Source organism: Balaenoptera borealis (genome assembly GCF_965194805.1).
Source record: "Balaenoptera borealis genome assembly, chromosome: 12".
Lineage (NCBI taxonomy): Eukaryota > Metazoa > Chordata > Mammalia > Artiodactyla > Balaenopteridae > Balaenoptera > Balaenoptera borealis.
In genome coordinates, this window is record NC_138869.1 from 12,300,537 (window position 1) to 12,327,263 (window position 26,727).

At 47.7% G+C, this 26,727-nt stretch overlaps 2 protein-coding genes across 6 annotated transcripts in view; one reads left to right on the forward strand and one right to left on the reverse strand.

The window, feature by feature from the left end:
- SSUH2 (ssu-2 homolog) overlaps positions 1–26,727 on the forward strand; it is a 255,927-nt gene that overhangs the window by 57,968 nt on the left and 171,232 nt on the right. The window lies entirely within an intron of this gene.
- LMCD1 (LIM and cysteine rich domains 1) overlaps positions 8,067–26,727 on the reverse strand; it is a 69,021-nt gene continuing 50,360 nt past the window's right edge. For 2 of the 4 annotated variants that reach the window (XM_082347543.1, XM_082347544.1), the window contains exons 5-6: positions 21,133–21,348; positions 18,690–19,391 (exon numbers count right to left, since the gene is read on the reverse strand). In XM_082347543.1, coding sequence (XP_082203669.1) covers positions 19,233–19,391; positions 21,133–21,348 — 375 coding nt within the window. In that variant the 3' untranslated portion in view covers positions 18,690–19,232. Of the gene's footprint in view, positions 8,274–18,689; positions 19,392–21,132; positions 21,349–26,727 lie in introns of those variants that run through there. The other 2 variants (XM_082347545.1, XM_082347546.1) reach the window with 2 other exon arrangements.

A 26,727-nucleotide genomic window follows, 5' to 3' on the forward strand; every position in this document is an offset into this window, starting at 1 on the left:
TTGAGAAACTGCCAAACTCTTTTCTGCAGTGGCTGTGCCATTATACATTCCTGCCAGCAAAGCACAAGGTTTCTAATTTCTCCACATCCTTGCCAACACTTATTTTCCTTTTTTTTTTTTTTTTTTTTTTAAGATATGTTTCTTTTAAAATTCTTTGTTCCATCAGAGGTGTTAAAATCAACAAGGACTTTCACTTCCGGGATGGCAGAGTAGGCTCCTAACAGCACTGAAGAAAATTCTCTTATTGCAGATGTCTTCCATTATAAAAGTCCTCCCTCAGACAACAACTATAAACTCTGAATAAAATACATAACCAGGACCTCAAGGCTCTGGAAAGTGCACAAAGTAAGTAGAGTTTGGAGAGGGTCAAAACTTGAAAGAAGGGACCCAACATTGAGTAGTTTCCAGTTTTTATGGCTTTAGCTTGAAGGTAGGGTGCAGTCATGGTGAAATAAACAGTAGCTAAAACTCCAGTAGAAATCCTGCCATATCTCTGGCCTGGGAATCAGCGCTTGGTTCTGTGGGGCTACTGTGGCCACTGGAGAGTGACAGTGGAGTCCTGGGCAGGAGAGAGCTGGAGGGGAGAACCCCTAAATTCTCCATATTCTCCAAAATGTCTCTGGCTGAACACTGAAAATACATGCGCAGGGCAGATGTAAGCAGCTTCCAGCTAAGGCTAAACAAGATCAATTGTGTTTTTATGTATTGGCAGTAAGCAATTAGAAAATGAAATTTTTAGAAATTACAGTATCACCAACAATTTAGGAATAAATTTAACCAAAGATAGCCAAGACTTTTATAATGGAAGACATCTGCGATAAGAGAATGCAGGAAGACCTGAATAGATGGAGTGGTATACCATATTCATGGATTGGGATACTCAGTGTTGTTGAGATAACAATTTTTCCCAAATTGAGCAACATAGTCCCAATCAAAATCGCAGCAGGTACTTTCGTAGGAATTGATGAGCTGATTCTAAAGTTTATGTGGAAATGCAAATGACCTAGAATCAACCAAAACAATTTTGGAAAAGAACAAAGTTGGGAAACTTCCTTTTCCTGGTCTGAAGACTTACTATATCAGAACAATCAAGACAGTGGTGGAGTATTGGTAAAGTGTAGACACATAGCTCAGTGGAACAGAAGAGAGTCCAAAATAGACCTACATACATATGATAACTGATTTTCAACAAAGGTGCCTAAGCATTTGGATTGGGAAGGAATGGTCTTTGCATTCTATTGGCCAAAGCAGGTCCCAAGGCTAGTCCAGATTCAAGGAATAGGGAAATAGACTATATCTCTTGGTGGGAGGGCATCACATTTGCATTGCAAGGAGTGTGGAGACAGGGAGACACAAAGGACTGGAATCCTTCACGATAAAGGATGGATGAAGATCCATCTTTAAGATTCATTGGGAGTGGGCTTCGCTGGTGGTGCAGTGGTTGAGAATCTGCCTGCTGATGTAGGGGACATGGGTTCGAGCCTTGGTCTGGGAAGATCCCACATGCCACGGAGCGACTAGGCCCGTGAGCCACAATTACTGAGCCTGCGCGTCTGGAGCCTGTGCTCCGCAACAAGAGAGGCCACGACAGTGAGAGGCCCGCGCACCATGATGAAGAGTGGCCCCCACTCGCCGCAACTAGAGAAAGCCCTCGTACAGAAACGAAGACCCAACACAGCCAAAAATAAATTAAATAAATAAATTAATTTTAAAAAAAAAGATTCATTGGGAGCACTCAGGAGATAACTCTGCCCGTGTGAGTTTCAGCTCAAAGGCCACCTCCTCTGAGAAGCCTTCCCAGATGGCTCTACCTCAGGGTGACCCACAATTACCATTTATCACACTGCCCTGTTCAGCTCTTTCATATCTCTTCTATATCTTGTTCATTTGTTTCTTTGTTTGTTCATTGTCTGTCTTCCACATTAGGATATGATTATAGTTTAAGATGGCTTTGAAGAAAGTCAGAATTGAGGCTGGAAAAGTAGCCAGAGCCTGGGCCATAGCGGGTTAGAATGCCCCAGTAAGGAGTTTAGATATGAAGTTGTAGAGAAACAGAGAATCAGAAGTTCACAGCAAGGGCATGACCTGATAAAATTGATATTTTCTAAAAGATTCTTGTGACAAGGGCAATGGAGTAAAATTCTTTGGGAGGTGTCTGAAGGGAGGATTAGAGGGGGGTGAAAACAGGGGCATCTGAGGCTGTGACAGTCTGAGTGAGAGTGGACAAAGGGTCAGTGGGAATGGGGAGGCGGGTTTCTGAACTCTGATAAGACCAGACCTTCTGATTTTTCAACAGAATGTGGACATTTAGATGTTTTCTGTGGAATCTCACAATTTTTCATTGTTGGCAGCTAAGAAATGCTTAAATTCTGTTGGTGGGGAGTGGGGCTGGGCTATGGCCTGAGTCCCATTGGACAGCCTCTCTGCCAAGCATAATATAGTCATGATTTCACAGGCGTAATTGTAGTTTAACTTGAACACCCGAAATCCAGGTTATTGCTCCGAACGGCTTGTGTGTGCAGCCCAAGGTACGGCACTCAGGAGAGCAGGTCAGGAGGTGGGAGGGCGGGGAGCCAGAGGGGGCTGGGGGCCCTGAGGGGGGTGGAGGCCCAGCTCTTGGCCCTGACTCAGAGGAACCTTGGATTCTAATACACGATGAATAGTCAGGGTACAGCTCTGCCACTTCTTCGCTTCAGTGTCTTCCTCTGCAAAATGGGAATAGTAATCTGTCCCCAGAGCTGGTTGGTGGAGAAAACAAGGACATGTAATTACATATGTGGTGATGCCCACGTGCCACACGCAGCTCTGTACCCCCTGCCTAAACAAATTCACTTAACAGTCACAGTGACTCTCTGAGGGCGTTATTACCTATCCCTTTTCCCCATGAGGACGCACAGAGAAGTTAAGTAACTTGTCCAAGTCTACACAGCTAGAACGTGGCAGAACAGGATTCAACCCAGGCTTCCAGATCCGTGCTCCCACCCACTGTGCTATCCTCCCAGATGTGAATGTTCCTGGCACTTAGTCCGCCCTTGTTATTCATTTATTCAATTGGTATTTCTTATGCGCCCGCTGTGGGGTGGGCAGTGCACTAGGCTCTGGAGGTAGAGCGGTGGGCTGAGTGGGCATGGCTTCTGCCCTCGTGTGATCTTTGTGACGTGTTTGCTGAGTGCCAGGCTCTGTGTTTGGGGGTAGGAGACTGTATGAAAATGTAGGTTTCATTACTATTTATGTAGGATGAGGCCAACAGATCAGGAGAGGACGGCCATTGAAAAGAGAGTTGGGGGACTTCCCTGGTGGTCCAGTGATAAAGAATCCACCTTCCAATGCAGGGGACGCGGGTTCAATCCCTGGTCGGAGAACTAAGATCCCACACCCCGTGGGGCAGCTAAGCCTGCACGCCACAACTGCTGAGCTTGCACGCCTCAACTGTAGAGCCTGCGTGCCGCAAACTACAGAGCCCATGAACCCTGGAACCCACGCGCTGCAACGAAAGATCCCACATGCCTCAACGAAGATCCCATGTGCCACAACTAAGACCCGATGCAGCCAAAAATAAATAAAATAAATAAATAAATAAGTAAACAGGTAATAAATCTTAAAAAAAAAAAGAAAAAAAAGAAAATAGAGTTTGTTACTCATTCCCAAGAGGAGGGGGCACACCACGCCGTGGGGGGCTAGGCAGGGAAGCACCACATTCATCAGGAGGCGAAAGGAGAGAGGAGACAGCGTGGGCAGGGGCCTTTACTGTGCTTTTCACGGGAAGGCACAGGGGAGGCAGGGTGAGTAAGCTCAGCTGCCGAGGGCTGGGTAGTTCGAATAATTTGGGAGGGCTCTGGGCTACAGGAGGGTCCCTACTGGTCACAGAAGGGTTTTGTGAATAGCCAGCATACTGAGTTGGACGAACAGGGTTTTCCTTTAGTTGGTGTAGAGGACTTTTTCCGTCCCAGGGAGGGATATGACGCAGAATGACCAGGGACGGGACTTCCCTGGTGGTCCAGTGGGTAAGACTCTGTGCTCCCGGGGCCTGGGTTTGATCTCTGGTCAGGGAACTAGACCCCGCATGCATGCTGCAACTAAGAGTTCACATGCCGCAACTAAGAGTTCACATGCTGCAACTAAGAGTTCACGTGCCACAACTAAGAGTCTGCATGCTGCAACTAAGAAGTCCGCATGTTGCAACTAAAAGATCCCACATGCTGCAACGAAGATCCCGTGTGCCACAACTAAGACACGGAGCAGCCAAAATTAAAAAAAAAAAAAAGAATGACTGGGGACGGCCTCTCTGAAGAGCTGGCATCTGAGTCGATGCCCAATGGCAAGACGTGTGTGACGACCTGGGGAAGAAGGAGCATCCCCTTACACAGCAAGTGCAAAGGTCCTGAGGCTGTTACATCTCAGTGCCATGGAGAGGCCTGTGCGGCTGGAGCGTAGTGAGTGAGGGCGGGAGTGGTGGGAGATGAGATTGGGGAGGTTGGCGGGCACCGGATCATCCAGGCCATGACACGGGGACTGGACTTGATTCTGTGGGAGACACCACAGGGCTGTGAGAAGGGAGGGACTTAGGCTTGTCAATCACCAGCTGTGGAGAATGGGTCATGGGGGGACAAGGGTGCAGACCCGTTGGGAGGCAACTGAAGTCACCAGGTGAGAGGCGACAAGTGCCAGGCGCTACACCGGACGATGAGGGTGCCCCAGGACAGGTCCTCCGGACTGAGTGGAGAACAGAGCACCAGGGAGCAGACCCGTACAAACCTGGGACAGAGACATCCCCCCCACCCCATTCTGGCTTCGTGAGCTGGTCTTTCTCGCTGGGCCATGGGGTTCCTGAAGTGCTCAACTTTCTCTTCAACGTTGCTCCCCGGCCGGGAAACCAGCAAAGCTTCTCATAAAGTGGCCCCCTGCGGAGCCTTCTTGAGGCCTGGCCAAGCTGGGCTTTTTTCCCTGAGTGCCAGGGAAGAGCCCATGATGGAATGTTCTGGGCCCCGAGCTTCTGTCTCCACTGCCCTCGGAGCGAACTGTGAACAGAGTCCAGGACCCTGGGCTCGTGCCTTGATCTGGGCGGCTCAGCCGGGGTCGTGAGCCGTTTTCCTTGCCTCCTGTTAACACGTCCTCGTTGGTGTATGAGTCTCAGAAGTGTTGCCGGGCCAGCCAGTATTTTAATGTGGATTCTGTGAGAATGGAGGTCATATTTGCCTCTCGGTTCATTGAACTGCAGTCAAACTGGCTAACACAGGGTTTCTATGAGCCCCTGGGGACCGGGCCAATGTGGATGAAACTAATTGGGGTGGTGGGATTTTGTTTACTTCTAAATTGAGAACAGAGCACCAAATTGAACTGCAGGCAGAATATATGGGCAGAATTACAATGAAACAAGAAAAATGAGTGTGTGTTTAGGATCAATTCCTCCTTTGCTTGCCAGCCTCAATTAACTTCTCTGACCTTTGGTCAAAAAATTACAAGGAAGACAACAAAAGTAGTGACAGAAACATCCTTAATAACTGCTACTTGCTTCACCGGTTATCAGCACTGCTTTTACAGAGGAGGTGAAAGATCTCAGGACTAGGAACCAGGAAGACGGGCGTCCAGTCCCAGCTCTGCTACGTCCCAGCCGTGTGGTCCTGAGCAAGCCACAGTTCTCTTGGGGCTTCAGTTTCCTCATGTATAAAATCCCTACCACACAAGTTATCACCTCTCCTGGTTTGCCAGCTCTCCACCGAGTGACCCTCGGCTTGTTCCATAATGTGTCGGAGCCAGAGTTTTATCATTTGCAAAAAGGAGATGAGTCACCCCTACTGCGGTGTAGGTAGAACATGTGTGAGGGTCCCCAGAAACACTGCTTCTAGGCTGCGTTACAGTACGGTAATGCCTGCCTACTTGAACTGTCCTGACATTTTCCCCGGTGTAATCTTCCTTGGCTCCACACTGGATATCTGGCAATCTTCAGTGACACAGTCAAGGAAATAAACACAGTTGTTTTGAGCTTGCTTTTGCAAGAGCCACAGGGTTTGTCGGTTTGGGGGAAAAACAGGACTGAGCTAGCCCTTGCTAGTTATGTGAGGCCAGGAGCTGTGATGGTGTTTCACATTTAGGATCCGTTGTCTCCTGATCGAGTCCGAGGTCGGTCAGACAGAAGGGGCGACCCCCAGGGTAGCTCCAGGTCCTTTTCAAGGCTAGCTCCCCTCCTGACATCAGCATCTTGGGTGGGATGGGGCCCCAGTCCTCTACCTGCAAGACCCTGAAACTGGCTGCTCCGGGGCCAAAATGCTTCTCCACCTGGTTGGCTGGTTAAGAAAATCGAACGTGTGGAAAGTTCCCTCAATTCCCCTCTCATCCATCACCACGTGGGTTGTCTGGACAGAGCTTGGGTGGTAGTTTTTGCTTGCAGCGTGTGATGAAAGGCTGAGCTTGACAGGACTTGAAGGGGAGTCATGAACGTGACCTTTACAACCTGGGCCCAAATTGCCAGCCTCGTTGCAGGCCATTGGACGTTTCGGAGTCCTCTCCCCCAGTGACACCCCTTTCCGGCCCTCTGATTTGAACCACGTGGTCAAATAAATGGTCTGTTTTGCCTTCTCTTCCCTCCCAACGTCCTTCCTTAAGGAACTTCCAGAAGGAGATGGGTCTGGTTTCTGCTTCTGCCTCTCAAGGATGAGCCTTAGGGCGCGATCTGGTCTAGAGCTTTCCCCCTGGTTCCTGGGAGCCCTGGGGTCTGAGGGGAGGCCTCGGCCGTTGCCATCAGTTGGATGCGTAAGTGGATTGGGCGGGTCTCTGGCTGCCTGCCTCTTGCTCGTGCTTACAGCCCTGCTTTAATTTATTTCATATACGAGGAAGCTGTATAAATATCATTGACATGAAGAGTTAGAAAAATGTTTGCACATGCCTGAGTTACCCCATTAGGGGCTGCTGAAAGAATGTTCATCTCAAACCGGATCAGGAGAAAGCCAGTATTTCTTCTGAGAATATCAGATAAGCAGGCTGTGCATGAATAGGGCTCTTTACGATGTACACAAATCCTTCCTATCCGACCTCCCCTTTGGTCCACAGCAACGCTGAGGCGTGGGTGGGATGGACGCTCAGCCCAATTTTGCAGGTAATGCTGAGGTGAGAGCGCTCCCGTGACTCGCCAGGGAGCAGGAAAGCCCAGGGCTGAGCTCAGGCTTTCTGCCTTCTGGGCCAGTTCCCTGTTGTCCCCTATCTAAGAACCCCCAAGAGAGAGGGCCCTGGCTAGAAAAAGTCTAGGTTAATGATGCTTGTGGGAATGCACCACCCCCACATGAGCTGAAGGCCATGGAGAAGCAGCAGATGCATGAAAAGCTGTCAAAACAGGGCACAGAAGGACGTTTAGATTCACAAAGGAAATTTCTATCTGTAAAGATAGCTCCCTGTCGCATAATTTGAAGAGGAGGACTCTTAATAACTGTTATTAATGGAGAAAGCTTGGCCTTAAACCTGCCTAACAAACCCTCCTAAACAGCTCTAGTTGATTGGACTTGTCCCGGCTACCTTCCTGTAACTGCCCTGCCCCCATCCCCCAAAGCCCAAACCCCTTTGTTTTGTCTAAGGTGCTCCGTAAGCCTCATTCATCTGGCTGCCTTCTTGAGCCACAGTTTTCTTTGTGAACTCCTGGACACAGGTATGCAATTAAAAGATTTTGTCTTCCTGTTAATCTTTCTTTCATCAGTTTGATTGGTGGGCCCCAGCCAATGAACCTAAGATGGGTAGAGGGGAAAAGAATTCTTCCCTCCCCTACCTTAGTCTGCCAGCAGGGCCCAGATACCAGGCCAGCAGAGAGATGGGTGCAGGGTGGTGTCCTCGTCATCAGGAACCTCAGAAAGTTCCTCTCTGTATGCAGCAGCTGGGGTTGACTCCTCCGATGGGTCCTTTGGGGCTGGGGTAATAGTGTGAGTTGTGTTTCCTCTTCCTAAACCTTTTCCTGCAACACTGCAGCTAGAGTGTTTGCAGAAGGGAAGAAGAACCCAGGTGTCTGGCCTCCAGATGTTACTGAATGCAAGTTCGTGTGCCTGACACACGTCGAGACCAAACAAACTGAAATGTCGGAGTTTGGAGCAGAGAAAGGTTTATTGCAGGGCCACGGAAGGGGCGGGGGGTGGCTCGTGCCCAGAAAACCCCAAATCCCTGAAGGGTTTCAGCAAAGCACTTTTAAAGGCAAGGTAAGGAAGGGGCGTGGTTGGTAGTTGCAGACTTCTTGGTGTTGGAATTCTTTGTTCTTGCAGCTGTCTACCTAGGTCGTAGGTCAGGTCATGATGTTCCTGTAAATTTCCAATAAGACAAATGTCATCCTCTGTTCTGCAACTTTTTACCTCTATATGAATGGAAAAGTGTTATAACCTTAAAGGTCAGAGCCTTGAGAATGGGTTATCCTATACATTTAAGGCCATAGGCAACATTCTTAACTGAAGCAAAAGCAATAGAGCACAAAGGTTAAAGTAAAAGAAACAGATCTAATAGGGAGTCAGATTTGTTCTTCCCTGTTACAAAGTTACTTGGGAGGGGGTATGACAACCCCTCTTCTTCCCTGCTGACACGAAGCCCAGCGCCACATGCATTTCTAATATGGTCCCTGGAATAATCATTCAGGTCACTGCACGGTTGCCCGCAGATGACTTAGCCTTTTGAATAAAAGCCATCTAGTTTTAAAGAATTAGAGAAAATATCTCTGGTACTTTTTTTTTTTTTTAATTTTTATTTATTTATTTATGGCTGTGTTGGGTCTTCGTTTCTGTGCGAGGGCTTTCTCTAGTTGCGGCAAGTGGGGGCGGGCCACTCCTCATCGCGGTGCGTGGGCCTCTCACTATCGCGGCCTCTCTTGTTGCGGAGCACAGGCTCCAGACGCTCAGGCTCAGTAGTTGTGGCTCACGGGCCTAGTTGCTCCGTGGCATGTGGAATCTTCCCAGACCAGGGCTCGAACCCGTGTCCCCTGCATTGGCAGGCAGATTCTCAACCACTGCGCCACCAGGGAAGCCCTCTAGTTCTTCATTATAAATGGAACAGATAAGGTTCACCTTTGCTCTCTTTCTAAATACTATTCCTTTTCTCTTGGAAAGTTTCCTAGCATGGAGGAAGCCACATGGTGTCATAAAACCTTTGGAACTGGGTTTGCCTTTGGGATAGAAAGAAGTTTCCTAGAGTGAGCAGTGCCCCGACACCAGTGTGAGCTTGATCCCCAAGTCACTCTCCGTATGAAGCCGATGGCCGATTTTTAGGGCCATGTGTGCATTCTCCTGCAGGGTTCTCCCACCAGATGTTAGAAGGCAGTCACAATTTGGGCAAAATCTGGAAGATCTCACCCTAACTGGCAGGTGGACAGCATCTCAACGACCGAACCGAAACAGACACGTGTACCCATCAGAAGACGCTTGACGCTCTGAATATGGAAGAAGCAATAAGAGTTAGAAGAAACGCCGGCCTCCAAGGCCGTGGCGGGCTGCCAGGTATTTTCTGACTTCACACCAGTTCAGTGGACGCGTCTCTGGAGCCACGTAAACTGCTGTTCGTCCTTCCAACATGAGGTGTTTTCCTTTTAGGACGTGGGTGTTTCATTTAGAACATTTGGCATTTTCTTCCAGGTCCTTATTTTTAACAATCTTTTGGTTTTAAAAAGTGCTTTCTTTAAAAAATGTGAATATGTAGGTGCAATCATGGCTCATTCCCTCAGGCCCACACGCTCATTTGGAACTTGTGATAATTCAGCCTGTGCTGAACTGATTCCTTTTAGGGAAGTTACACTGGCCATAAATGGTGGGAAAACCACTTTGGCGGGAGTAGGGCGTTGTGGTGGGTGGTGGAGGGGAGACGTGCAACTTCTGAAAGTCGACAACAATTTTCAATCTCTGGTTCCACGTGAATCCCGTCCGGCTACCAAAGCCAGCCATGCGGTTTCTCCTAGATGGAAAAGCGCTGGTTGCCCTGACCTAGAACTCTGGCTTGTCACACTCTGTCGCGCTGTGACGGAAGCCAGAGAACACCATGTCTTAGAGCAGCGCCCTTGTAGGAAGATTTCCTTACATGAGTTGTTTCCAGTTGATGTGATGTCACCTCATCCGTGGATTTTAGCTCACTGCACGTACCATTCGCTCAAGTGACAACTTTGTAGGGGGCTGGAGGGCGAAACTCAACCACGGTAAACGTGCATTGTCACTCCAAGATGAGTCCCCATTCTAGGAATGCCGTGTTTCCATTTCATGTGTACTTTGGAACCAAGGAAACAAGACAGTTAACCTCTACAGACTCACAGAGGACAGCACTTGACATTCACAACTCTGTGTGTGTGTGTGTATGTAGAGCAGGATGCTGAACTGTCTCTCTCAGCGGGTAGGTTGGTCATACTTGGGCATTCGCCAGAAGGTCTCAGAGATTAGAAATAAGAAAAGGAAGTTTGCTGATGAACTTAAAATAAAAATACAAAATTAAAAACAACAGCAGAAAAAGAAAACCACTGTTTCCAAGAGTAGAGGAGATTCCAGTTAAGCCATCTTCTTCCACGGTCCGCTGTTGGGTAATACAAGCCACAGCGATGATGGAAGCCAGTACTTACTGAGCACTTAACTGTGTGCCAGGGGCTGTTCTAGGTCTTTTAACATGCATATGCCCACTTAATCCTCAGAACAGCCCTGTAAAGGAAATGATATTACTGTCCCCATTTTATAAAGGAGAAACTTGGGAACAAAGTGAAATGACTTATCTAAGTGACACAGTGGAGCTGGGTTTAGACTTGAGGTACCGAGAGCTCCCGAGCCCGTGCCGTCAGTGGCTGTACTTGCCCTGCCAGACCTGTAGGATCTATTCGGTGAGCAAGGGAGAAAGACCAGGCCTCCTACTGACCTATTTGCGAGGAGGCTGGGGAGACTTCGGGAAGGAACGCAAGCTGGGATTCTGCTGGGCTGCAGGCGTGTCTGAGTAGATGATGGTCTGTTATTGGTTGCTCTCCTCTGATGGATTTTGATGCCATTAGTGCAGAAGCCATGTCTCCTTTTTCCACTATTGTATTTCCCAGGCCTAGCACAGTGCCTGGGGCATAGTAGGCCCTGGGTGAAAGCGTGGTGAATGAGTGAATCAAAGAATGAACCAGTGAATGAGTTGCCTGTTGTTCGGAAGACAAACGTGGAGTCTGACATAAGTACAGTCTGGTCAAGGGCCACATCAGGCACACAGTTGGTTGAGACTCTGAACATCTGGAGGAATCAGCAAGGGCTTCCTGGAAGAGGGAGCGTTCCTGCTGAGCCTTGAAGTGGAGGCGGCTGAAGGGTGGCTTTTTGGGTGGGAACAAGCGCTGAAAGCTCAGTGTTTACAAGCTCTGGCCCAAGATGTCACAGACACGTCCCCTGCCGAGGGGACCACACAGGCAACATACTGAACAAACACCTTCCTCCTTGGCCTGGGGCTCCGGCTGGAGCATATTCTTCTGTCCAGCTTTGGCACAGATGGTCTCTTTGCACTGGCCAAAGATGCCCGCCCCCCCGCTGGCTCCTGCTCCCTCTCCCCTTATCAGCTGAAGATGAACTCCACAGAGCTCTCCTGTCAAACGACGCACAAACCATTCCCTTGTAGGGCAAAGGCTTGCAATTCCTTGCAACAATATTTCATAATTTATATATTTGATTAAAACCCGGAACCTGTGCCAGCAGCCTGCATAATCCAGCATATTGGGATCATTAGCTGCTTGTGTCACTTTTCTATTTTAAAACTTTCCATATTTGAACTCATGGAAGTGCATCCTTCACATTTATTCAACTTTTCCCATAAAGACCGTTTAGTAAGTCTCCATCATCTTTCATGTAATTAAAAAAAAAAAGGTCCCAATAAAATCCTTTAGGGATTACCATTTTATGCAGACCTTTAAAAACATTTGGTCTTTTCTTGCCAGTAATTAAAAAAACATCAAGACAAATGAGCGTTTTAGTAGCGTGATAATTAGTTCAAGATGAGTGTTGTGACTTGGCTTCTACCCTTGCTGTTCGCTGTGCTCCCCCCGGGAGCCTGCATTCCCCGGTCCCGGGATGGTCTTATCCTTAGATTCCTTGGCTTGGTTCTCTTCCAGCTTCTCGAATTGCTCCTTCTCTGTGCTTTGCTCCTGTAGTTTTATCCGTCCTGCCTCTCTTTGCCCAGAAGGGTTTCCTTTGCCACCTGCAGTTCTAACAGGGACTCTCTTTTCTACAAGGGGCCTGATTTACGTGATTTGGGGGTGGCTGTCTTGTCTTTTCCTTTTTTAATTAATTAGTTAACTTTTGGCTGCGCTGGGTCTTCATTGCTGTGTGCGGGCTTTTCTCTAGTTGCGGCGCGTGGGTTTTTCCTCGCGGTGGCTTCTCTTGTTGCGGAGCACGGGCTCTAGGTGCGCGGGCTTCAATAGTTGTGGCACACGGGCTCAGTAGTTGTGGCTCGCGGGCTCTAGAGTGCAGTCTCAGTAGTTGTGGCTCACGGGCTTAGCTGCTCCACGGCATGTGGGATCTTCCCGGACCAGGGCTTGAACCCGTGTCCTCTGCAATGGCAGGTGGATTCTTAACCACTGCACCACCAGGGAAGCCCCAAGGGGTGGCTGTCTTTTCAAATCCCTTCTCCTCCCCTCAGGGGTTGGCTGGTTGGCACGTGATCAAGGCACTGCCGATCAGGGTACCCCAGCTGTCTGGGTACAATCATTGGTCATGTGATAGGCACATTACCCATGTTGGGCCAATCAAAGTCATTCCCAGAAAGCCCCAGAAAGAGACACTCCCCTTTCATTGGGCTCACTGGCTCCAAGGGTGAATGTGACCGTTACTGGGTTCTGGGGGCCGCCATCTGCTACCATCTGGGCTGGTCTGCCTGAGGACGAAGCTGACATGGAGGAAAACGGAGACGAGAGATGGAGAAAGGAAGCAGATTCTCAACGAGAACGTAGATTCTAGAATGTGGATTCCCTCCAGGTTTTTCTTTTCATTGTTGTTGTTTAAACTGGTTTGCATTGGACTTCCTTCCCTTGCAACAAGAGAGGCCTGGATAATATCTCTTCTGTCTGCAAGTCCAAATCCTTTCTGCTGTTTAAGAACCAAAGTTGTGGGACTTCCCTGGCAGTCCAGTGGTTGAGACTTCACCTTCCAATGCAGGAGGTGTAGGTTCGGGGAGTTAAGATACCACATGCCTCCTGGCCAAAAAACCAAAATGTAAAACAGAAGCAACATTGTAACAAATTCAATAACGACTTTAAAAATGGTTCACATCAAAAAAATCTTTAAAAAAAAAAAAAAAAAAGAACCAAAGTTGTCCCAAACTCAGACCAAAGAAGCGCTATATGCATTTTGCACTAGATACGTGCAGATTCTATTATCATAGAACCGAGGGAATCGGTCCGGGAGATCATTTTGCTTCAAACTAGTAGCATCTGAATGAACACAGATCATGGTTGAGAAGAAGGAGCAAACACACTTCTTCCTTCAACAGCACCATCTCCAGGCTCAGCTCGTCAAAGGCACAGGTGGTCTGCACACATGCCTTGGCACCCTCTCAGCTTCCATGGAACTGTCTCATATTTGGAGCCAAACTTTTGGAGCCAAAGTCTGAAAACCCAGTGAGTCAAACACTCATGTCACTATCGCCTGTGTCCGCCCCCAGACAGACTTGTTTAAACGTCCAGATGAAGCAGGGGGTGTAATGGCTTCAGAAATGTTTAATTCACTCAAGCTAAAACGTGAAACATCTTGGGTATTAGTCCCGTTGTTTCTAAAGAGAAACTATATGGTGAAGAAATGTATTACACAAGTAATAAATGTATAACCCAGCATAAAGAAGAAGGAAATTGTCTCATGTAACAAGAAAGCCAGAACTAAGTTCACTGGCTTGATGATATAACCAAGGATCTAGACTCTGTTTAAGTCTCAGCTCCGTCACTCTTAGCTTATTAGCTTGGTTCACTTGTTTCTTCAAGGTTCTAAGATGTTCCAACCTGACAGCACCCAGCTTACGAAGACGAGACTCCTTGAGAAATGGCTGAATCCAAAACTGGGGCCGGAGAAGTATCAGATGAGCTGAGAGCTCCTTGTGGTGCCAGAATGTAAAATTATGTTCAAAGGATGATGGGGACCTGTTAAAAGGACATAATAGCCAGCTTGTAAAAGCTTTCGTTGGCCAAATTTGGGACAGTTTGAACATCAAAATAAATAATGATAATAATAGATTATAAACAATTTAATAAAATAGAAATCCATGACTCCAAACTGATATAAAATATGAATAAATACGTAAATAGGGAGGAAACAGAGCTTTTCCTTATAGTAGAATGCTAACTAATAAACATGGAAGGAATGATTGAATTAGAAAAAAAATCAACATTTGGTAACTGTCATAGTAATAATTCAGTCAAGAAACCTCAGTGGATACTGACCACCTATGGGTGGAATTTTGATGAGGAACAGGATATTAACATAGTCTCAAAGTACCTTCCCACAAAATGCTCATTAAACACAAAGGGAAAAGGAGTAACTTGACAATGGAAAAATTTAGTATAATCAAGTGTTGAAAATTAATAGCAACACTAATGGAACAAATAAAAATCTTGTATTATCTGGTAGGAGGCAATGAAAAGAAAACAGCATCACTTCCATGGCCTTCCTGCCAAAAAAGCATAACCTGAATCTAATTATAAGAGGATACCAAACAAAGCCAATTTGATGGACATTCTACTCATTATGTAGCTTTTAATCTTTTAAGATGTTGAGATCATAACTGTCAAGGAAAGAACTAGGAACACTTCCCAATTGAAGAAAACTAAAGAGACAAGTTAACTAAACGCAGTGCATAATCCTGGACTGGATCTTTTTTTTTTTTAATAAATTTATTTATCTATTATTTATTTTTGGCTGTGTTGGGTCTTCGTTTCTGTGCGAGCGCTTTCTCCAGTTGCGGCAAGTGGGGGCCACTCCTCATCGCGGGGCGGGGGCCACTCCTCATCGCGGCCCCTCCCGTTGCGGAGCACAGGCTCCAGACGCGCAGGCTCAGTAGCTGTGGCTCACGGGCCCAGCCGCTCCGCGGCATGTGGGATCTTCCCAGACCAGGGCTCGAACCCGTGTCCCCTGCATTGGCAGGCAGACTCTCAACCACTGCACCACCAGGGAAGCCCGAGGATCTTTTTTTTTTTAATAAAAGACATTATTGGGACAACTGGTGAAATTGTTATAAAAGACCTTATTGGGACAACTGGTGACGGGGATCTGAAGATTATATTGGTAGAATGTTAATCCCTAATTTTGATGGTTGTTTCATGGTTAGGTAGGAGGATGTCCTTGTTTGTAGGAATTACACACTGAAATATTGATGGGGTGATGGGGCATAGTGTCAGCAACGCCCTCAAATGGTTCAAGAAGACAAGTCCTTTGTTCTCTTCTTGTGGCTTTTTTTCTAAGTTTGAAATAATGTCAAAAGAAAAAGAAAGTAGGGCTGTTCCCTCCAGAGCAGCTCTTTTCATCAAGGAAGAGAATATTTCTAAGCACCTCCCCAAAGGTGAAGCCCCGTTGGCCAGACTTGAGTCACATGCTGTTCCTCCAGCTGCAGAAGAGGCTGGGAAGGTGAGTTTGTATCGCGGGAAGTGGGCTCTCCCCACAGAGAAGAAGGAAATGGGGCGGAGAAGGGCCGCACATAGGCAGCCAACGGCGTGTGTCTGCCTCATTCTGAAGTTTTCATAGTTGATTTAGGCCCTTTTGGAACCCAGTGCCGTTAGCAACAGTGAATCATTGAAGGGCCCTCGGCTGTTCATTCTTTGATTTTGTTGCTAGGCATTATTCTAAGGATTGGAGACTAAAGATGAGGAGAGTATTTTCTCAAGAAGTGCATGGGGGAGCCTCTCTCAAACTAATATTTATAGCACAGTAGAATCAGTGCAATTATCGCCGTAAGCCTGGGGTATTTTGAGAGCACAGATGAAGGGCAAGGGCACCTATCACACCCTTGTAGGGAGGGTGAGGCTGGAGAATGGGAGTGATGAGAATGGCAGCTGTGCTTCCTGCTGACATGGGGGATAAACCATGCAAGAATTAACGCTCTTACATTGTAGAGCATATGTCTTTCCAATTTTGGTGCAGCGTCCCACTCAGTGATGGCAGCCCCATGGAAGAGGCAGTAGTAGGGCACCGTGTGGGGAACTCCAGGCAAAGAGAACAGCCGGAGCAGCGGGCAGAGGTGGGGAAGGCTGGGTCACATAGAGGAACCTGCGTGCTATGCATTTGGCTTCTGAAAAGGGAGCAGTAAGCAAGGTGGGTTGGGGCCGGGAAAATTAAGAAACTTGATTGCAAAGCTAAGAAGCTTTGACTTTCTCCCATGTGTGCACAGGGAGCCCCTGTTCTGTAGAGGGGAGTGCATGGCGAGGATGTGTTTCCGAAGGGTCCAGCTAAGTAGTGTGTGGACAGGGTGAGATCGTGGCAGGGAGCCTCACCAGGAGATCGTTGTCAGTCTGGGCAGAAAATGTTCAAGGTGAAATACAACGTTGGGGATGGAAGGAAGAGGTGATGGGAGAGAGGACTGCACGAGTGACCATCAGAGGGGAAGGGGGGTGTCAGGATTTGGTGTTCCAAGTGCAAGGTTGGTGTCATTAGTAGACACCAGGAAGGCAGGAGCACATTCTGGGTGGCATCCACTGGGGTCTGTGGGGGACATTACTCCTGTCCACAGCGGTGTGGACAGAGGCACCAGGACAAAATCGATCAGGCATCACACTGGGGTTTCAACAGAGGAGAGATCATGTATCCCATAATCTCTCTGTCCTGCCGTTACCAACCCCTGCTGAAAACTCTCGGAAGGCTCCCCATTGCTCGTAGGACAGAAACCGGTCTTTTCTGTTGCCCACAAAGCTGGTGACCCTCTTGTGCCTCAGCATCCATCCTCCCTCTGTGGACCTGCCACACCCATCTTCTTTCCGTCCCATTCCTGGTCGCCACTGTATCTCCAACAGCAATAAGTAGATATTGAATAAACTGGTGCTGCTTCAGCCACAGGGCCTTTGCACATGCCATCCATGCATCCATCTGTAACCATCTTCCTTTCCCTCTTTGGCTACTGGGCATCTACTGCCCTTTAGATCTCAGTTCAAGTGTCACTTTCCCAGGAGCGCCTTGCCTGACATCCCTGATTAGGTCCAATCTCTTTCATTTGCTTTATAGAGACCCGATTCCCCACCCCCCCCCAACCTTTATACCATCCATAGAAGCAGTAATTTTATGTCAACTTGTGGGAATATTTGCCCGAGGCCCATCTCCCGCACAGACTGTAAAGTCCAGGGGCACAGTTCTTTCTGTGAGCACTGTACGCCCCTGTACTCAGCATGCGAATTGGAATTCTGTAGTGCTCAGTGAATATTTGTGGAATGAATGAATGAGGGAATGAACAAGTGCATATTCCATTGGCGCTTCAGGGAGGGCTGCTGAGAAGCAGGTTATGTTTCAGAAGCTCCTTCTAGGACAGATAGAATTTCTGTAGAAGGAATTGGTCTTCAAGGACCCAGCACAGACCAGGGCGGTGGTGGCGGGGGAGAGGGTCTTGATCAAAAGGAGTTTCTGAATGTTTAAGTGAAATAGGGAAATCGAAATCTAGAGAAAGAAAGGGTTTTAAGACCAGAAGGACAGTTAAGCCAAGTGTTGGAAGCACTCACACGTCAGGGTGAGGACTTGGTTGTTAAGCTGAGGGGCAACAGGGATCCTGGAAGGATGGGTCCGAAAGCTCCTCTTTGAGCAGGTGGACATGGCAGAGAAACACGGGGGCTGGAGAGATGAGCTGGAAGCAGAAAACCACCTGCGAAGGATAGGGCAATAGCTTTCATCCAACTTGCAAAGCACATGAATGGAGGTATTGTAGACGAGGTAATGCGAACGAAATTTGGGTGGTGAAATTAAAGAAACTGGGCAATAGATGGGCAGTTTAAGAAAAGAGAGGCCAGGACTTCCCTGGCGGTCCAGCAGTTAAGACTCTGCGCTTCCAATGCAGAGGGCGCGGGTTTGATCCCTGGTTGGGGAACTCATGGCGTGACTGAAAAAAAAAAAAAAGGAAAGAGAGGCCGTGGTGATGAGACTGTGAGCTCCTACGCCTCAGGTCTTTTTCACCCTTATCTCCCCAGTAGAAAAAGAAAGGTCTTTTTTCTGAAACTTTGCGGAGGAAACGCATTTGGAGACTGTAAATGCACAGAGAGGCCATAAAAGAGAGACAGTCTCACCCAGAGAGCTATTCCGTTCGGCTCATTCAGTGTTCTGTTGGCAACGTTTAAAAAAGGGAGCGATTTCTCATAAAATCCACATTTCTTCAGGTTGGCCTGCACTGGTCACCGTGTCCCATGTGGCACCCGTTGGTTGCGCTTAGGTGGCCCTGTTTGGCTGCTGTGAGTCCCCTGCCTGGTCTTACACCCAGAGGGGCTCACTCATCACCTGCCGGGGCTTGGAGAACACCTGAGTTGCTGCTGCCCAGTTTTCAAGAGGCTGCTTTTAGGTGTCCCGTGAAACATTTCCATCAGTGCTCTCGGGGTACCCGGAACTGGGGGGATGGGAGTTCTGCCCCGAGGACCTTCAGTCCCCAAAGGAGTCTGATGAGACACAATTGATGAAGAGGCACACCGGCATTTCCAGTGCCTTCCGCTAGCACCAGCACTCAGGATCTTGGGGCAAAACAGATGCCGTGAAATGACTGCCAGGTGTAAATAATGAGATCAGGGCATGTGCGAACTTCGTAAAACTTTTATTGATATATTTATCATGCCAACATTTTTTTATCTAAAATTCAAATTCCATTTGAAAGGGAGGCAACAAACGAGCATTGGGATCCCAGGCGGCTCCTGGAGGAGCCCCCAGGTTCACGAGAAAGCACGCATATCCTCCAGCTACGTGATTTGATCACTCAGAGTTGCATTCTGGGAAACTCCTCCTAGAGAGCCCGGGCAGGATGTGTTTCGTGGGTAGCTGGGAAACAACAACAGCAACAAAAACAAAATAACCGCATCCTAAGACTTCTCAGAACGTCTCCGGCTTTGAAACTATTGACCCTCAAGGATCCCTCCCCACCCGATCTAGAATATGTGTGTGTGTGTATATATATATATATATATATATATATATATATATATATATATATATATATCCACTGAAAAAAGATCACTGTTTTTGTTGCTTGTTGGCTGTCTCGCCAGACCCGTAGGAGGGCCTTGGCACACTTGGCTCTACTTCTCGGTGGGATCCTGCGGACTCCAGCCGTGGGTGGACAGCCCTTCAGGAGCGTTTGGACTTGCTGCACGTTGGGCACAGGAGCTGACCCTTGGTGATGATGTACGCCCGGCCACCCAGCTGCTGCTCGCAGCCCTCGCAGACGAAGTGCTTTCGGTGCCAGGCCAGGTCTTCCACGCGCTGGAAGTCCTCTGAGAATATTATCTGGGGAGGGGAGCAGAAGAATCGTACAGCTCAGGGTTTGTCCCTAGTAGACAGGGCATGGGAGACAAGCCGTAAGATGGTGGTCCCTCGTCCCCCGTTCTTGTTTTGACCTTTCAATGCCTCAGTGGAGAAATCTGACATAAATCTAAGACAGTAAGTACAGTATTTGGCGAAGGTCATGGTTGCCTCTTAGCTTCTGGGTTCAAAAAAAAAAAAAAAATCCTCCGCTATTGACAGATTTTATGTATCTGGCATCTATGATGCTGTCTGGGCTAAATCCAAAGCCCGGTTGTGCTCTGAGAAGGAATTACATACCCCAGTGAAGATAGCCTAACGGTAGCTGAGCGACCAATGGCCAGTCTTGAAGAGCAAGAACACCCAGAGTCACTTGGGCTTGGAATAAAGTAACACTTTGGAACATCTATACAGTCTGGTGAGGAACCAGAGAGCAGAACAGCATACTGGTTAAATGTGCTTTCTGATTTTGGGGTCAAACAGGGACCAGGTGTGTGTTTTCACTTAAATACCAGCTGCATGACTTTGGACAAATTACTCAACCTCCCTGTGCCTCAGTTTCCACATCTGTAGGATGGGGATATAAATACTACCCGTCCCATGGGGTTTTATGAGTGCTAAATGTGTTGCTACAGATGGAGTACTCGGAATGGTAACAAAGTCAATGCTGTGTGATTATCACTGACCTCTCTGAGCTGCACTTTTCTCAAACGTCAAGTGGAGATAAGGATTCTCTCTCCCTGAAAGACTGTTGTGACGTGTAAACGGTACATCACATACAACGTCTGTAGCACATTAGGATGAGGTGGTGTTACCGCGAGCATACTGTTGTCCTCACAGAAATGAGGTGGGTGGGACCAGGCCCTCTGACAGCCCTTTTCCTTCTGTAACATCCTTGCTCACACAGTTATGAGGTAGGAGGATTACAGGCTCTTAACTTCACATGGAGACCAACACGTGAAAGGTGGGAGGAGGCAGATATGGGCTTAAAGTGAGGAAGACATTTCTAACCCTCGTATGTGCCAATGATGAAGGTAGTGAGTTTCTCGTCACCAAAGGCATGCAAGCAGTAGTTATTATTGTCATAGCCATTATTGTCACTATTCATATACCTTAGAGTTTCTCTAGTCTAAACCCATGTTGGAAAGCTGAACCCCTTTCACAGCATCTCTGTCGGATTGTGTTATGTTTATGTGACATGATTTTATTGTATCATCTTGTATTACATTATCCTAAGACTCACAACAGCTTCCACTTGTTAGTTACTCGGGCCCCGTGCCAAGCATTTTCAGGCATGATCTCATTTATCCTCACAGCAATTCCATGGGATGGGCACTGTTACCCTCCCATTTGGTAAGTTATAAAACTGAGGCACAGGAGTTAGGGACCCACATGCCTCACAGATGCAGAGCCAGGTTTGAATGTGGGCCATCTACCTCCTGGCGGCACCCCATAATGTTCTTCTGAGCCCTTACTTAGTGCCAAGCCTTGTGCCAAGGATGAGACTTGACAGGTCCTCTGTGTCTGACCCATCCCAACAGGCCCGGGGGTGGGAACTAATTTCTGCCCCACTTTGCAGATGGGAAAACAGAGGCTGAGAGTGTGAAAGGGGATCTGAGCCTCAGTTTTCCTATCTGTGGATCATATCATCACGAAGCCACACTCCCCTGGGCCTCTGGGTCCCCTCCTGCAGTCTGGGGGTGCCCCCCCCCCCACTGGTCCTCACCTCGTCACAGCCGGAGCACCGGGGCCGCAGGCTCTCGCAGTAATGACGGCCACACCAGGGTGCCCCGTCCTTCCAGAAGTAGATGAGGTCCACCAGCGGCTCGGAGCACTTGGTGCACACGAAGCAGGCAGGATGCCACTGCTTGCTGTAGCCTGCCCTGTCCGAGTAGACCACAGGGCTGTCGGCGGGGGCCACCCCCTTGCAGAGCTCACAGACCTGGAAGGGTGGGGGAGGACCCCCAGGACACAAGGTAGTCAGGAGTGCATCGTGACCTGGGTTCGAGTTTCGACTCCAGTCTCTTTACTTCCTGGGTGACCTTGGGCAAGTGACTATACCTCTCTGTTCCTCAGTTTTCTCATCTGCAAAGTGGGATAATAATAATACTGCCTACCTAGTAGGTAGTTGTGAGGACTCAATAAAGTATCGGTTTGGCCATGAAGTTCATTTGGCTTTTTCTGTAAGATCTTATGGAAAAGCCTGAATGAACTTTTTGGCCAACCCAATATTTGTTTACCACAGTCATTCTCACACTTTTTGTTCTCAAGACCCTTTAGACTCTTAAAAATTTTTGAGAACCCCAAAGAGTTTTTGTTCATGTGGGTAATAGCTATTGATATTTACCATACAAGAAATTAGAACTGAGGAAAAAAATTAAGTAACTATTAATTCATTAAAAAATAGTAAACCAACAGCATGTTAACATAAATATTTGTAATTAAAAATAACTATATTTTCCAAAACAGAAAAATTGAGTCAGAGTGTGGCATTGTTTACATTTTTGCAAATCTCTAAGGGCTGGCTCAGTAGAGGATTTCTCAATTCTTATAACTGTTTTAGCTTTTCATCATTTGCATTATGTGGTTTTCTTTGAAATATATGAAAAAAATCTGACCTTACACTGATTAGAAATTGAAAAAGGGAGGCAGGCATTTTAAATAGCCTTTCTAGATAACTGTGGCATATTTTTCTTTGCTATTACATCAAAATTAGACAAGTGTTAGTTTCTCAAAAGTTAGTTAACGTGGAGTCTGGAACCATATCAACCAACCTTTCATCCCGGTTACATTAAAACCCACTGGTCCACCTTGCACTTTGAATGGATCTTTTACCTATGTAGGATTAATTTTTAATAAACTTAAAATTTTAGAACAGTTTTCGACTTACAGAAAAATTGTGGAGATAGTACAGAGAATTCTCGTATACCCCGCACCCGCTTTCCTCTGTTCTTAGCATCTTACATTAATATGGTGTACTTGTCACAATCAATTAACCAGTATTGATATGTTATTATTAACTGAAGTCCAAACTTTATCCAGGTGTGCTTAGATTCTACCTACTGTCCTTTTCCTCTTGCAGGATTGGATCCAGGATCCCACATTACAGTTAGCGATCACGTCTCCTTAGGCTCCTCTGGGCTGTGACAGTTTCTCAGACTTTCCTTGTTTTTAATAACCTTGGAGGAGTACCAGTCAGATATCTGGTAGACTGTCCCTCAGTTGGGATTTGCCTGATGTTATTATCATGACTGCATTGGGAGGAAGACCACAGAGCTAAACGGCCATTCTCATCACGTCCTGTCCAGACGACATCCTCGATCTGTAAAATCTTTCCAGTCATTTTGGAGTTCTCACCTGCTCCTCAGAACTCTGATGATGAGGATGATGCTGGCCGTCATCTCCCTGGGGCAGTTGTGTGTCCAACTCAGGTGTTTTCCCTCCTGACTGACACCCTTACGGAAACCCGAGAGAGTTACTTTCCCTTCTAGACTTATCTCCCTTTTAAGGAGACCTATATTTCCCCCCAGACATGGCCAAACCCAGGTTCACGGAGATTCAGTGATTGCTGAGTAGCAATAGCTGACAAGAGGCAAAGCTGGGATTTGACCACAGGCCAAGCCTGACCCCAAAGCCGAGGTTCTTTCTGCTCCACCGTGCGGCCTTTCCATCAGAGTCAGCAAACTACGGCCAAACCCGGCCTCTGCCTGTTCTTGTAGGACCTATCAGCGTCGAATGGGTTTTACATTTGAACTCTAATTTAGTGAAATGTTTTCTCCCAAAAAAGAATTCCGTTTTTCTCATAGTAGACCGGGGTTTTGGACTGAATGGTGCCCCTCCCCCAGTTAACATGCTGAAGCCCTGACCCCCAATGTGACTGTATTTGGAGATGGGGCCTTTAAGGAGTTCACTGAGTTTAAATGAGGTCATTAGGGTGGGGCCCTAATCAAATAGGACTGGTGTCCTTATAAGAAGAGAGACCAGAGATGGATGGCTGTCTCTTTCTCTCTCTGGGTGTACACAGAGGGGAGGCCATGTGAGGATACAGTGAGAAGGTGGCCCTCTGCAAGCTAGAAAGAGGGGTCTCCCCAGAACCCAACCCTGCCAGCACCTTGATCTTGGACTTCCAGTCTCCAGAACTGGGAAAAAAAATACATTTCTGTTGTTTAAGCCACCTGGCCTGTGATATTCTGTTATGGCAGCCTGAGCTAGCTAATACGGCCTGTATTACAAAAACCTGTCTTAATTATACTACTGTATTTTGAATTTCAAAAAAAAAATTGTGGATATTTATTTTCTCTCTTGTTACATAAAGTACCTACGTGATATCATCAACTCCAGCTCTTGGTCCACAACACCTGAGAGATAGATCACCTGGCCCTCTACAGAAAATGTTTGCTGATCCCTGGCTTGAGATGAACACTCTGTCTTACTAAGCACAAATTATGTGCCAGCCCAAATAGAGACATTTATTGTTTTGCTATGTAAAGATGAACAGGCATATATTCAGAGCCTAAACACTTAGAATTCTTCACATACTTTAACTGCATACTTAATATACTCTTGTATATGAAGAGGAAATAGAAATTAAAATGGTGGCAATTGGGGAAAGAAAACCAAATGACCAAATATGTCCGCGTACTGAGTGTGGTCCCTAAGCACAGTCGTGGTTGAGCTCGTGTCAGGTGAGGAACGTGTCTGGTTAACTGCTCCCGGCTGCCTGGTGACGATGTTCCTTAGCACGTGCTGGATTTTTGGGTTCAGTTATGCCCACAGGAATGACGGGTGTGAGTCCTTCACCAAAGTGAAACCCTGTCCCTCTGCATGTGACTGAGCCCCAGCTCACCTGGAACTCATCAGAGGGTCTGAACCAAAAATAGGTGATGGGGACTTCCCTGGTGGTCCAGTGGTTAGGACTCCACGCTTCCATACCAGGGGGCACGGGTTCGATCCCTGGTGGGGGAACTGAGATACCGCAAGCCTCACAGTGTGGCAAAAAATTAAAAACAAACAAACAAAACAAACCAAAAATAGGTGATGGATCCGCGTTCATTGACTGTCACATCTCCAGAAGTGTAAACTGTCTGGTGAGGGCTGTTTGAGAAGCAAGTGAATTTTCTGTCTGTTGGTCTTTCTAAATTTCACAGAATGAAATTTCTGGCCCCTTTCCTCACACACAGAAGGGGCTTACTGTCTATCCACCACACCTGGTCGAGTATCACCAGGATACATCCGTGGGGCGCCTGAGTCCAAGTTTCCAGGTGTGCCTAACACAGAAGTGGGGAAAGGGAGGGATACAAATGCACCTGGATGTGTCTGGTGGGTACCAGCAGGCGCCCGCGACCCACAGAAGGAAACAGAGGGATGTGAGGTCAGGAAGCAGTTTGGGGGTGATCACGGGTGACTCTGAACTGTGGGTTGGGACTTCACTTTGGAGGTAATGGGAAGCCATTGCTGGCTCTGCAGGCCGGGAGTGCTGGGGTGTGGTTTGTACTGTGGGGAGATAACTCTGGGAGCGCTGTCTGAAAGGGCTTTGTCAGGAGCCTCTCTGGGGAGCGTCTCTTCCCTCGCTGTCCCCCAGCATCCCTGGCTGTGCACCCTGTTACCATCAGTAGCCAGTCCTTTTTTAAGCAAACAGTGTCATTGACATGTTATGAAAACATGCTGTCAGAGTAATGAGTCCTGTCAACATGCATCAGGAACCAATTTCTTCTTCTGGCCTCTGAGCTATTTTCCATGCCCCCTTCCCTGTGGTCTCAAAGGACAAGAGATCTGACAGTGTCTTGGCTCTGTCAGCTGGTGGCCCCTCAGCCACTAGGGGCAGCCTGACAACCAAGAGTCAGACTGCCCAGCCTGCCTGGGTCCTGTGATCCTGGTCCTGCCTTTCTCTGCACAAACTGATTCTCCTACCATCCTTGGAAGGGAGGTTTACAGTTTCTAAATTGCAGTGGATGGTTGAGCGGGGGGCTAGCTGTGTGACCTTGGGCAGGTTACTCAACCTCTCTGCACCTTAGTTTTTTCACCTGTCAAATAATACTCGGAACATCACAGGTCTGTTGCATGGATTAAATGAGATAATAGAATTAATGAACTTTACAAGGGTTCAGTAATAATTAGCGAAAATCTCCTGTTATCCCTACGAAGCCCTCCTTATAGAAAGTTGAGGAGCTAAATCCATGTCCTAAGATGACAAAGATGTCGAAGGCAGGATCTGCTTCTGGTTTGTAGGCCTGGGTTCCTTTCAGTAGCACCATGAGCACGTAGATTGGCAGGAGGTCATTCCTCCCACCCATGAGCTCTGTGTTTTTTCCATCTCTGTTCTTTCCCTCTGTGCAAGGCCAGAGAATCAAGTCATGTGAGTTTCATCTTCTCACTACCCCAGACTCAGCTACAATCAGTGCCCGCCTTGGTGGGCCTGCTCCTCTCCCTCGCCCATCCCACCCCCTCCAAGACAGCGTTCTCAGCCTCGAGTCTGCCCCAGCTTGCCTAGAGGGCTGATCAAACAGAGTGCTGCACCTCCCCACCCCGACTGTCTCATCAGTAGGTCTGGGAGGGGGCAGGGGAATTTTCAGACTCCCAGGGGATGCTGGTATGGTCAGGGGACCGCACTTTGAGACCCACTGTCATAGACTGTTTGAACATGACCTTATATAAAAACTCAGCACAAATGACATCACCAATTAGGTTCCGTTACAGCAAAAGCCAATTTGAATTCCTGGGATGCTTAAATTCTAGACTATTTTGAAGAAAGCCCAATGTGGTCATTCCCAGGCGACTTCCCCTCTGGAGGAGCCACTTTTGGTCGAGTAGAAGTGCTTTGGAACTAGGCTAAAAGGCACAGAGAAGACCATTGATCATTAGCATGTCAGTGGGTTCTCATTCAGACTCCCAACTGTCTAAAACTAGAGCCTTCTCATGGGAATCTGTCCAGCCTTTGCCACGTAACCTAGTTTGCAGACTCTGGTCCCTCCGGGGGAAGGAGCTGTAGCACAGACCTTTCATAGGTAGAACACATGTGATGTTTCTTCTGGTGCCACTGAAGTTTTGTCTTGCCCTGTTCAAATGGTGAGAGATTCTTCATCACAAGCGTCTAAATGAAACAGTTTGTATATTCTGTACTTTGGGCCTTTGTAAACACTTGCACTGAGAAAGCTGAGGAGCTTTCTAGATTCAGCTGCCTCCAAAGCTCAGACCCTGCAGGGCTGGGGTTCCCTCCGCCGTGATGTGTGGAAATGATGCCGGCAACTTCCTGGACCCTCCTCCAAGCAATACCCACATTCCCTTTCTTTGCATATGGTCCCGCCTTAGTAACTCGCTTCTG